The 13,617-nt window shown below is 39.4% G+C and overlaps 2 protein-coding genes across 3 annotated transcripts in view; both read right to left on the minus strand.

Annotated features, from left to right (window-relative positions):
• Positions 1 to 12,363, minus strand: part of ftr82 (finTRIM family, member 82) — a 33,111-nt gene extending 20,748 nt beyond the window's left edge. The window contains exon 1 of the mRNA XM_026327857.1: positions 12,236 to 12,363. The gene's annotated coding sequence lies outside the window, so the exon portion shown is untranslated. The remainder of the gene's footprint in view (positions 1 to 12,235) is intronic.
• spns2 (SPNS lysolipid transporter 2, sphingosine-1-phosphate) overlaps positions 9,296 to 13,617 on the minus strand; it is a 56,678-nt gene continuing 52,356 nt past the window's right edge. For both annotated transcript variants that reach the window (XM_026327862.2, XM_026327863.2), the window contains exon 13: positions 9,296 to 12,571. In XM_026327862.2, the coding sequence (XP_026183647.1) occupies positions 12,557 to 12,571 (15 nt within the window). In that variant the 3' untranslated portion in view covers positions 9,296 to 12,556. The remainder of the gene's footprint in view (positions 12,572 to 13,617) is intronic.

The following is a 13,617-nucleotide window of genomic DNA, read 5'->3' on the forward strand; positions in this document are numbered from 1 at the left end:
TTGTTCATAATCAAGTACTATATTGCCTTCATAATGGTGAGGAAAAGGCACTCGTCTTCTGTTCCAGATTTGTTGAGACATCCAGCAGTATAGTATATGTAAACATGCAAAATTGGCTGTACATTCAGTCTGGGTATAAAATTGTGGTTGCGTTTGAATGAGAAACATTTCCTGAAATTAGATGCAATCACTGAATGAATTTAACCACAGTTTCATCCAGGCTGATGATGGCTGCTGTGCTGACAGTGGGGAGAGTTGTGAAAAAGGTAAAGAAAGTCATAAAAAACATGGAATACATAAAATTGTGATTTGAAAGTGCTGCCACAAGGTGGAGCCCAAAGATTTCTGTTGTAGATGTCATTTCTTCAAACAATGCAATATACACACTGTGCTGTGACACTTGTGAAACTATACCATATTTTTCAATTAGCAATTCAAACATCACTACATACATCCTAAAAGTATATGATAAATTTCAGGTATTAAAGCTGTCTGGCTGTATGATGAGTATGAGCTTCTGCTGTAGGTGAGTGTAGCTAGTCCACACCCATGCAGTCTAACAGACTGGGGTGTTACAGTGCAGGTGCAACCCCTACACACACTCATTCACACTCTGTGGAGCGAGCTTCCTCACACCTCAGTTCTTCTGTTAGGTAATCAGATCCTTAGCACTCCAAATCCCATCATCCCATCCTCCTTTGTATTGTTAAGTTTTAGTAGGTTTATGCTATGTTTAGGCCATCTAAAAATGCCTATTTGATTAATAAAATGCATAATCATAGTTTTGATTTTATTCAAATATACAATGAAAATGTTACATTATAGAAGTAGTTATTTCACAGATATTTTTCTGGTAGCTCTTGTCATTAGCTTTTACATACAGTTTTTCCTAAAAACAGTATAAACAAATACTAATTATGTTTTTACATAACTGACATGTCTGTAAATTTACTTGCAGAGATCAAAGATTTAGCCTGTGCGAGTCAGACAGACACATTGCAGTAATTCTATTAAAATCATGGCCATGCTCCCAGACATGAATATTACATCCAGTCCTCTAGCAAGATGCTACATTTAAAAAAAAACAAAACAATTAGAGCAGACTAATCAATTGAACCTGTATAGCGTATGAGAAGTATGAGAAGACTGCAGTCACTCTCCCATGTAAAAATGAATATTTAATGTGTAGTGCAGGTGGGAGAGAGCTCTGCGTGGATTACCCTGCTGCCTTCATCCCATAAACCCCCGTTTCCCACGAGACTGCTGTTGGCTGCTGCCTACTCCTGCATCTTCACTGGTCAGATTAAAACTGGGATAAACATCATGAGGGTAGGTTGGTATGGAAAACAGTGTGTGTGCTACTACTGTTTTGGGATGTAGTCACCCTGTTTGTAGCACTTAGAGCAGCAGTTTTCCCACAGTGACTGCCATGCATAATTTACTTCATGTTGTGTTAAAATCAAAATCAAAATGTAATTAGCATTTACAGAGGGACATACTGTGGGTCCTAATACACCTGAGCAGAATTACACCTGTATACACCAGTGTTTTTAATATTCAAAGTCTTTGAATGCACATGACCTGAAGGCATTTTGTCACTGCCATCCAGCTCAGCCCCTCTGGGTGTGAGCAGGTTTTCTTGAATTGCTTCTCATTCTTTGTCCACAGGCTACAAAGCTGCACAGCATGTTAACATACTGTGGCATTTTGCCTGCTGCACAGATTTGGGTGCTCTTTTTCTTTACCTACCACAGCCAGGCCTTGCTAGCAGCTCGCCTCCATCACAGAAGCCTGCTCTGAGGTCATACCTAGGTCACGATGACACACAGGGACCTTTTGCACTCTGTTCCCTGTGTCAGAGGTCATCGGACATTCTCATTGTCTAAGGAGACTTTCAATATGAATGTCACTAGCTAAATGTATTTGTATCAAGGCAAGAAATGAATGGCCTTGATCAATGAGATTGATCTGAGATATTCTCAGCTGAAAGTAAGATGGAGCAAATGGATTCACCTGTCACTCTGGATTTCTCCACCACAGCCAAATGAGAATCCTTTTCAAATCCCTTTCATCACAACACAAGAATCCAAGATGTTGCCAATATCTATAAAGTCTCATTGCTGTTGTCATCAGCTCATGATGCAGCCCCTGTCCTTATCAGTAGCATGCTGAAGCAAACACACAACTTAGTCATTGAGGTAGCAATAACTAGTTAATTAATGAGACTGTTGCACCTTGTTCTCAAAAATGTGTAATTGTCCTTAAATGGTATTATATGTGATCACAAATAGTAGGCATTCAGGTTTTTATATTGGCTTTGAATGTGACTGAGAACTTGTCCATGTTTCTCTTGTTTTCTTTACATCTCCACTTGACCCAAATAAATCTCAGATGAGTGTTTGTAGAGGTTGACTTCCTAACCCAGAGAGGGATGTTACTGTGAAACTGAGGTCAGAACCAGACTCAATGCAAGAAGACCGTAAGTGTGACACAAGAACTGTACATATTCTTTCTGTATCAATAACTTTAGCATATTGCCTGTGCTATTATCTATGCGACTTATTATTGTGTCTTTCTTTTCTAATGTCACACTCCTTAAACAGTATATCTGAATTTGGAATTTGTTACTTGTACATAGAATTTGAGTCAATTTCCTATGATTTAGAAGAAAATATAAATCTTCAGTCTACTTTACTGGCATACGTGAAATGTCATTCCTTTGGTAATGAGAGAGTAGAGAATGACATGATTTGAAGTGTATCAGACTGTACTTTCACACAGGGCTGTCACTAGTGGGGTGAAAGGTGGTGACAATTGTAGTGGGGGCCCCACAAAATCCAGCAGTTATACTCTAAAGGCCCCTGTTCTGTGAATAATTCTAACATTTATATTAGTTCTATGCCAGAGATTTTAATGAAAACCACAGAAACATGCAATTTGATGAAAGTTTTCCAAATATCTGTTCTTCACCCCTCCTTAAAATGGTTTAGTCCGATATGAGGAAAATTGAAAGGACGCCTTTTCAAACAGTTTTTTGTGTAAATTGAGTTGATGTTTTATGCCTATGTTTTATTCCACTTTGTGTATATTTGAATGCGTAGCAGAATGCCGTCAGTGTCCCCATCACTCTGCGGTGTCTGGTAGGTCACCTGCCATCATGAATAATCTATCAACTGCATTCATCACTCATTTCAGAGTGCGCCGTCATTTGCAGCTAACAGCTCTCTGCTCTTGTTCCTCCATTTGTGTCAGAGTTGAGGAAAGTGAGAGACGAGAGCATGAAAAGAAGCTTATAATAGCAAGAGTAATGCCTGGATAAAATGAAGGTTAAAAGGCTGCATGTTTGTTCGAGCGACCAAGGCAGCGGACCTGAAAACAGAAGAAAAAGACAATGCTGAGGCAAGATGTATTTTGATATTTAAATCCTTGTTAAAAATAGAGGCCTTCATTCATAAAGCAATAATGTCTTGTGGACAGGCAACTTATTTGCTTTAGGATAATATGCCTGAATGAATTAATTATCAAGCCTGAGTTGATTTCATCTCCATTCAGTTCGTAGTTTAGGTACTATATGGAAATGAATGTCCATTTGCACGTGTTCCTACTAATGTCAACATGTAAAACACATATATAAAACACCATTTTTCATTTAGGGTGTACCACCATACATTTGCTAATTCGCAATGACAAAATGCCTTTGTGGATGATATTATTACTTTTGTAGGCAACACAACTGTGTGCATCAAATTCCATGGCAATCTTCTAGTTAATATTTTTGACTGGATTAATGTGGCTTTTGATCTGCTGGTGGCATTAGAGGAAACGTTGTAGGATCTCCATAGATATCAGGGTTCAAAGGCTTCTGCACATCCCTGCTATGGCAGTTTCAGAGATGCGGTGCCTTGATGGTGGGTTGTGGCTTCAAAAAAGACAGCAAAGACCAAACGTATTGGGCTGATTGTCCAGCACAATACATGACCTATACAGCTTCTTTTTCCAGTTTTTGCTTTGCCAGTGTCCATAAAACAAACTTCTCTCCTTGTTGAAAAGTATCCTGCTTCAGTGCTGCCTTCACCCCGGCCACTGCTATAATCTCTAGGATGTTCTTTTAAATTGTCTTATCACGTTGGTCGTGTTGACAGGGGCTTTAACATGAAGTCATTACACTTTTCTGATCTGAGCCACACTGACACCCCTACAGTCACACCCAAACTGTGGCTTAAAATGTTGCTGTGTTTAAATGAAGAAAATACTGAGGTTGTCTGTTTTGGCACAAATGGATTTTGCTGTCAGGATTCACTGGTTTGACAAATGGGACTGCAGTGCAGGTATCTACTGTAGTATTACAGCATAAGTGATTCAACCCATATAGAAAGCACCTTAGTACCCAGGGAAGTGCAATATTAAAGCTCAGTATAATGTATCCCTGGGTCAAGGAAATGCTATGTGCTAAAGAGAAAATAAAGGAATATCCTGTTTTAATTTTCTTTATCTATGTTTAATGACAAGTCACAGTAAAACTGGTACCCACTTGACCTCTTGGCTGAGCAGAGGTTGTTTGTATGCATCTTCAGTTCTGTGTATGTTCTTGTGGGTGTGAGATGGTTTTTGTGCACCAGTGCATCTGTGGCAGTTTGGCTACATGCATATTTGTGTGTACCTGTATGTACATAAAGTTTTGTAAATACACCATGCTCTTCAGCTTCCATTAACACAGAGCTGTCATCACTCACTGCTGCACCCAGCACTATACATTCACGTCATTCACAAAACTGCCTCTGTGCATATGCTAGCGTGCACACTTTGGTGCGTGCATAAATAGGCTTTGGAGGTTTTTCTGAATCAGTTCATGCTGCAGTGGAAACAGTAGCTCTAAATATGGAATCATGAGAGCTAAAAACAGCAACTAAAGCCAGCCGACATCATTCACTCTTTGCCAAGTCAAGCATAAGCTCATGTTTAATTCAGAAAACTCTTGTATTCATAACTCACACTTGCTGCACCCATGACACTGAACCCACTGCGGCACATAACAAGCACGGTTGTGGTAACACTATTCCACTGTCAATTTACATCCCATCCTTGTTAGTTAGCATGCAAATCAAATTAATCCCTTGTTGCATTGGGGACCTTACTGGCACAGTTTGAAATGAAGCCACTGCCTCAAAAGCTGATGGGAGACAAGGCGTGATCATTAAAACTGGCTGGAGGGTAATGACGTCTTCTGCTACTGTGGCTCCAGTGACATCAGGCCTCACAGTTACTTTGCCATTCACGTTTTCTTGAATCTTGGTTCCCTCATTGACATTGCTCAGTCCACCATGAAGCACATCTCTTGTTCCTTCCACATGGGTAGATGGCAAAGAGGAGGAGGGCATCTCATGCTTCCTCTGGATCATGTGTTGTCTCTAATGACACACCAACACCAAGCAAAGCCCTGCATTAATGCAGACTGTGACAGCTAAGGTTAGTTGGCTCTTCATGCCTCACTGTCCATTGACATATGAAAGCAGCACTGCTCAAAAATTGTAAAGGAAGAATTGGAGAAAGATCTCTCAGCTGTACTTAGCTGACTGTGGAAACACATCTGGACCTCCTCTGTAGAACTGATTTATGGATATTATTGTTGTTGACTTTCTGAATAGACAGCTGCTGTTGTATTAACATATTTATTGTCTTGTTTCTTTATTGTTGTTCTGCCCCACTCTGGTTCCCTATGTGCATATGGGATAACTTTTTTGTCTCCTTATGTAATTCTACAGAAAAAAAACATCAGTTTTGCATTAAATGCAGTTAAAACACCACAGATATGTATTTATCTCTACTTCTACTTATCATGTTTTCGACATTTTCCTATATTTCAGACGTGGTGTTTTATTGCCATCTCTGACCCTCGGTTGTTTGCTTCAGTGTGTCTTCTTGTAATGACAGTGGTTGAAAAACTTGAGCAACGTCCACGCCTCCAGTGAGCCTCGAATAAGGCAAAGAGCTATTTTTGCCTTTTCCTCTCAATTGCACTAACAGCCTGGAGAATCAGTTGTTGTTTTTCATTTGCTGCTTTGCCTTTTAACCCTTCATGTTCAGTCATGTTGGGAGAAGAAATATGTGCAGTGGATGACTGCGTCACTTTGCATCTTTGTCTTCACATGATGCAGTGTATAGTGCAATCTTTGCTCGTTTCATCAATGTTTTATCCATGCTTTATTGCTATGGATTACAAAAAGGAAGTGCTCTGAATTCTGCTAAATAAATACACTCCACCCTAACATGTTGCCGGAACAGTGGAAAATAGATCCTGGATCTCACATTCTCATACAGGTCACACTATTTCACATCAAATGAGTCTGAGGAAAATGACAAACATCTCACCAGATGAAAACTGAGACTCCTATTATCTTTCTCCCCCACTTGCATTAGTGAATGTGGCTTTCTTTCTACAGTAGGTTGGAAATGTCGGTGGGTGCCAACAGAGAGAGGTGAGATATTCACAGTGGAGGTGTGATACCACGGACTGAAGATACTTCTGTTTCATGTATTCTTCTACAGACAGCCTATTCTGGCTCTGTGTGATCAAATGTGCTATCGCTTTTCTTTTCCTACCCTGACGTTGATTTGTGCTGTGCTGGTACTTCTGTAATAACTGTCAGGTCAGAGTAATTACATGAATATCTCTCCCAAAAGACTAACAAACAAACAAACAAACAAACACACAGACAATCCTACAGAGACTCTGGTAGTGATCACTTCTGTCTGAAATCCCTTATCCCAACTCAGGAGGGTAGCAAATCTTCAGGAGCATATACAATCAAATGTATTACACTTGTAGCACAAATTCACTGAGGAATAGTGTGAGTCATATTTCTTGACAGATTGCTATTTTAAAGCCTCAGAATAATTAACTGTGATTATGGCTGTCGGCACAACATAAACTGATTGTTTTCTGATTTTATAATGAGATGCTGCCAAAATGAGCCAGTACTGATTTGTGATATAAGCCAGTTTAGTTCTTTAATTAAAGCCTTTAAAGGTTTTCGACTTTGTTAACACACTTCACTGCATTATGGATGGTAAAATGAAGAAGCCTGTTTCAAATCACCAGCGATGAAGTAAAACACTGCCAGAAGACGCCACTACGCTTCACCAGCATTCATCTATTTTGGATTGCTCTAATCTATTGATAAATACTCTAAATGACATCTTCCTACTTCTATAACTGCTCACTGTGCTGACACTCTGTGAAAACTGTATATAGTTAAACATGCTCCAGATTACAGCCTGCAAATCACAGTGTAAATATTTGTAAGATACAAGGTGCCAATAAAATCTTTAGTGCTGTAAAAAGCTGAGAGGTACAGAAAGTACACAACATCAAGGACAGATCTCAAAAGAAATTACACAGCACTATTTGCTTTGTAATAAACTTTAACAGTTATATATTGACTTCCTTGGTGCACACACCTTAAGGGCCCACAGTATTCTTTATACTGTTTGTTGGAAAATAAACCAATGGTGTATTTATATATAAATATCTGGCTCCTGAACCACTGATAATGACACTACAGAGAATGACACTACTTTTATTGCAGTACCCTCTCATTTGCTTACCTGTCTTCTTCCCCTATAGTAAATATTTGTCTTTGTGTTTAATTAACCACATAATTAAGTGTATATATAGTTAAAAATGCTTCATGAACAAATACAAAAAGCCTAAGGATGCTGTGATTCAAAATGCATGGTACAATTTTTAAAAGAAGGATGGTGTAAACAATGCTGCTTTTAAACCTCGAACAAGTTGACATTTTGAAGCATCACATCCCCCAGTGGCTATTTTTCAACCTAAATTTACCCTGTGTGGTGTACAAAGTTTGTCCTCAGTGGCAAAGTGCAAATGGAAATTCCAGTGCTCACTAGAATGGCTCCCCCTTTCCTGTCTACGCCCCAGTGTTTCCTGCCCGCTGCATGACTAGGTGTGTTGACTTTTAGATTGGAGTCTGACTTTGGGGTGCATACTGGTCTGACTGTGGGAAAGGGTGTTGGTTTCTCTCAGCCATCCACCAACCAAACACTAATTCTCCACTCTGTGCTTCCTCTGCCTCCTATGTAATCTTCCCCTCTTCAAACTGGGAGCATGTCAGATAGAAGGATCAGTTTAAAATGTAGCTCTGCCTAATGAAAGGCCTCAGAGCCAACATCTCAAATCTGCCTTTGTCCACATGCAGTGTATATTTACTCCCTGTGTTTGTGTAGACTTGTTATAGACTTTTCCATTAGTGCTATTACCTGTCATGTTAGGTAATGAACATCAGCACACAATCAGCTTTTACCTGAGGACTTCCCCACTTCTTGTCAAGATAAATATTTTTTTTCTCACTGGACCCACAGCATGTCTGTGATGTGTCGGTGTGTGTGTAAACTGCACTGGAGATCACTTTACACAGTGAGCCTCACACATGCCTGCCTGACTGCACCTGAACAATCCAGCAGTTCATTCATAGATTCTGGGCTTCTCCCACTGTGCTAAAAGCCTTTGTAAGAACTGGCAAAGATGGGGAGAGGAAAATGGTATCTAACTCTCAAAAGTTTCTGACTTCATTTGCTCTTGCGTATCTTCACTGAAATTTAGTTTAATAATAATTTAAATAGTTGAACAGGTGGATTTGGATTGCAATAGATGACTAGGTAACACGTCACAGCAACACAGAAAATATTCCCTAGTTATGAGGATGTGAATAAGGAAAACCATCAGGGAATGAGATTCAGTGATTATCAGAAATTCTAATCTCTAAAACTGTAAAAAGTAAACACATGACAAAAGAGCAACTCTAACTGAAGCACAGTCCTTAATTGCAGCAGTATCTCAGGAGATGAAAGCACCACTCACTGAAGGTGCTGTGGAGTTAGAGGACTTTATTTGATGCTATTTCATATAATTCTGACAATTTGTGCAGCTGGTAAATCTACAATTTGCTCTCATATATTATCACAACAGCAGAAAAGTGGTGTGATGTTAGTCTTTGGTTTGTCATTAAAGTTAATTCTACACTATTTGGCCCATGATAACATATAGCTTAATCCAGGGCTCAATTCCATTGCATAACACTGCAAAGCCGTGCTGTGGTGTGAAAACATGTTTTTCCATCCATCCGTTGTCTATAGCACTTATCCTGCACAGGGTTGCAGGCAAGGGGAAAGTAATTAAGTAAAATAGAATGTCCTAATGGAGACCCAGTGGGATGTTAAATCATTTGCATGTGATGAATGTCTCACAGAATGAAGACAGACAGAGACAACATGCTGGTATGAAGTGATTAAATAGGTTTATTTCATTTACAGATGTACATTTTCTTCAACATAGCATCACAGTTCAGTTGTAGAATAATATCTTATGATTTCTCTGACACTTTACTTTGTATTAACTTGCTCTAAAAATAAAAATAACCTCTGTTTTCTGCTCCACATCAGAAATAGGTCTGTTTATACACGATTCTTGTATAACAAGAAAATAGCATAGTCTCAGTATATCACTTCAGTGATTATTAACACAGAATTATTAGGTACAAAGGACTTATTCTCCTAAGGAACTGGTACTAAAATCAACAAAATTTGGCAAAGTGAAACTCAGTTCATGACCCATCAGACCAGAGCCAACATTCCTTCTGATGATAATTGACAGTATGTCAGCATGAAGTGACAGACCTCTGAGGCAGAGACTGTGACGTTGTTTCTAGGCTATGGTTCAAATAAATCCCTGAACATTAAGTGTGCAAAACTGTTTGATCATTTCTTTAAAAAAAACAAAACATGTACAAGAGCTACAAAAATGAATGCAAAAGTATTGCACCCTAAGAAAGAGACCAATATGCTGTCTGGTTACAATGCAGTTCCACTGTGTATAATATACGTGAGATTTCCAATTCATGATCACAGTAAGCACAATGAATAGGTATTGTGTCGTTTCATCAGCATACAAAAGGATGAATAAACAGGCATTTTTTAACCCAAGGACATACAAAAAAGTGTAGTATACTCAAAACTTTAAACTTCCCTTTATAGATTATTCTTCATTATGGTAACAAACAAATAAATACTTTGCATCCAAGCCATCATTTACAATATATTAAAGTTGCTGCGTGATATAGCTATATATAGCTATATATATATATATATGTGTGTGTGTGTGTGTGTGTGTATATACCTCTACTGTATTCATTACAAAAACTCATTTGGTAACAATAAAAAACAAACAGAAACTACATACAAGGAAGGTAAGAAGCTTAGTTCATTAAGAAGATGTGGCTGTGTAAACAAGTCAGGTTGAACAGAATCACATTCAGAGAGCTCCACGCGGTTGGAGAGAAGCAAAAGCTAATACTCTGGCAGCAAGGACACAGCCCACACAGCACCACACACACGGCCAGTGAGTCACGCTCACACAGCAATGCTACAAGAACCACTGCGATGTCTCCCTTTGTTCCTCCCCTAAGGTCAACCTATTCTTCTCCACCTGTGTTTTCATGGAGGTCTGGGAAGTGCTTTTTCCTTTTAAAAAAGTTTTAGTCCTCAAGGTTTCAGTTAAAAGTTTATCCACCAGGTAAAAAAAAAAGCTAATTCAAGGTAGATTCTAATTAAGCTTTTGTCTAGACCTTTATATACACAAGCAACTAGCTATAGCCTTCCTCAGACTTTTCTTTCTACAAAATTGCATTTAAATTGCATAATAGCATGTAAAATAGTTCATTCATGCATAGATGATGAATGAAAACCCAGCTTTTCTGTCTGTTGTGTACTTCTATCTCCTATATAAACCATGATGTTGTTTTTGGGCACTGAGGGAGGCTCTGTTTTTCAGTTCCTGAATGAAAAACCTACGAGGATGCTAGGCTGCTTTCAGAGCAAGATTCCTCACTTATCTGTTATCAACAATAAGAGCTCGCCATCAGTCCAACCTGCGGCTGAAGGATTTTCTGTTCCTGTCTGGGATTTGGATTTCTCTCACTAATAACCTGATGACTGTGACTCCAGCTCTTCTCAAAGGTCCTTTCTTCTAATTGTGGAATGGGATATCTGCAATTATGAAGGGGAAAGGTCTCTTTTCACAACGGCTGTTATTGTAACCAGCATGGTCGAGACTCTGCCTCTGTGTGGGTGTTGTGTCCAGAAATTCAAAACCAACCATCAGAGAGCGCCCAGTTCATAAAGGGAAACCCAGCTCACCGATAAGGCAGTGTGGATTAAAATAAATATGTTGGTTTGCACAAATTTCCTCTCAGTATTGCTTCTCATGTACACAGAAACACAGGTGTCTATCCTTAAAAGCCAAACAGTAGCGTTTTGTTTACGTTTGGCAAAAGCATTTATGTTTATAAATGATAAAATATATAATCCAGTGTCTATTTTAAATCAGCCAGATTGCTTCATTATCCTGAAGACAATCACAGGCAGTGACCTCCAGTTTAAAATTCAACATCACACAGAACAAAATTCACAAGAAACCTTAAACATGTGCAGACACCCTGTCCACACTGATTTAAGTGCTAAAAGCTGAAAATAAAAACACATATGGGCGTCAAAGGAAACATCTGTTGATGGGAAAGCTCCAATTTTTAAGGCTGATTCACTGACCTTTAGACAGTAACGCTTTATTTTGGCTCTTGGTTGATGGCTATGTTTACATGCACAGCACAATTTTATGACAATACTGCTTTCATCATTTCAAACACTTTTGAAGTTAATGTTGCTAATACTGTTATAAAGATGTACAGTTTGGTATAAGTCTCATTGTTGGATGCTTGTTTGAATGGATAAACTATATTTCTGCAGCACATTTTAATGAGCTGAATCACTTAACTCCACATAACTACAGTTTTTACAGCTACTGTCTGTTTACAGCAGCCTTCATTTTGGCCCAGGCTTTCAAAGCAGCAAGACACCAGTGGAGCTTTATGATTGTAGATGATGTAAACAGCTTTGTGAAACTAATTTCATATCCAAAAGCTAAAATGTAATGTGCATGTAAACATAGTGATGAAGTCATGAGGGTTGTTGGTGGTCAGTACTTAGTCTGAGGAATGTAATGATGTGATGGCACTTGGTGCAGATTGACAGCTAATGTAACAGACAGACACATAAGAGACACGTCGCTGGACAGACAGACAGGCAGGGCAGGTTCACGGTCAGCATTCAGTAGTATGACATCAGGAGTGGGAGGAGGTCGTGGCGGATTTTATCACCCTACCTCTTCCCTGGAAGGTTCAGTGGATCCTCATAGACAGAGGTGAGGAGAACACCAGCTGGAGCTCCAGTGCACTTCTCACCAGTCTGATTTAGAGGCAGTTCAAAGAGGGGCAAGACGCCCCCTCGCTCCAGATCTGAGCAGCCTCCACGAGCTTGTAAAAAGGAAGAGCAGCAGGAGAACGGAGAAAGAAGATAATGAGCGTGGCAGCATGGAGAGTGAAGATGACAAGAGTGTGGCCTTAAAGAAGCACATCAGCTGCCCTCGCTTTTTATCTCCATTTTCTCATCCCTATTGAATTTGGTTGCTCCTTTACATGGCTCCTCATTTGGTTGTCACCTGACGAGAGAGAAAGAGAGAGACGTGAGAAAAGAGTGGTTAGAAATTTCCTCACCACAGGATATTCTCTTGTAATTAATGCTGAGGTCAAAAACTCATTGGCCATCTGTTAGGACCTTCCTGATCATGCCTGCATGCCAGCACCAGCCTGTGACCTACATATTTCCCTGCACACAACATACCAACATGTAACAGTTTAACGCAGAGCCCCACCAGCTCCTCTATAACACCAAGCCATGCAGTATTACGCTCAAAGCTCATCTTGCACTCACTGACAGTAGAATTTCTTACACTTGTTTTTTTCATGTTAGGACAAAATTCTTAATCTGGGTTTAACATGCTGACAGACATTTGTTATTATTTGTTGAAGACAGTGTATTCAGACTTCCTCAAATGTCATGCTGCTGCTGAAATCACACCAAAACAAAGCATGTGTGTCAACAAAATGGTGCCAGAGATTTGACCATTAAGGTTTTGTTGCCATGTTTGTGATCTCTTTAAATTGGATGAAAACGACAGTGGTGCGTCCCGCTGTTTGTTGTAGTCTGTCATTATGGTGCCCTGGACGCTCCAGTACACAAGCTACTAATGCTGCTACAATAGGATTAGTGCAGGGAGCTTGGGGAGAGCAATTTTATGATCTAGTGTGTTGCATTCTCCAACACAAATGCACACACACACACACACACACACACACACACACGCACACAGCCACATCTACTGTATATACACATATGTACACATACACACTTGTGCATATCTATACACCTTCCAGAAAACTGATGCACTACAGAAAAACAACTGCATACAAACAAGGGTAATTGACTTAAACAGACGGATTAGTGGTGCATAGGTGCCGACGCAATTCTTTCTGGGATTAACCATTTTCTCAGTTATTAGTTTCACTCGTAAACTGTGAATTGTTAATGTGCCAAACTAACAAATAAATTGCTCAAATGCCAACACGACATAGAGATAATTAGAGTTGTGATTGCTTTGATATGTGCCTCCTTACAGATACACTATTACTGTGCTGGAGACTGTTG

This window comes from Mastacembelus armatus, chromosome 14 (assembly GCF_900324485.2).
Source record: "Mastacembelus armatus chromosome 14, fMasArm1.2, whole genome shotgun sequence".
In the NCBI taxonomy this organism is placed as follows: domain Eukaryota; kingdom Metazoa; phylum Chordata; class Actinopteri; order Synbranchiformes; family Mastacembelidae; genus Mastacembelus; species Mastacembelus armatus.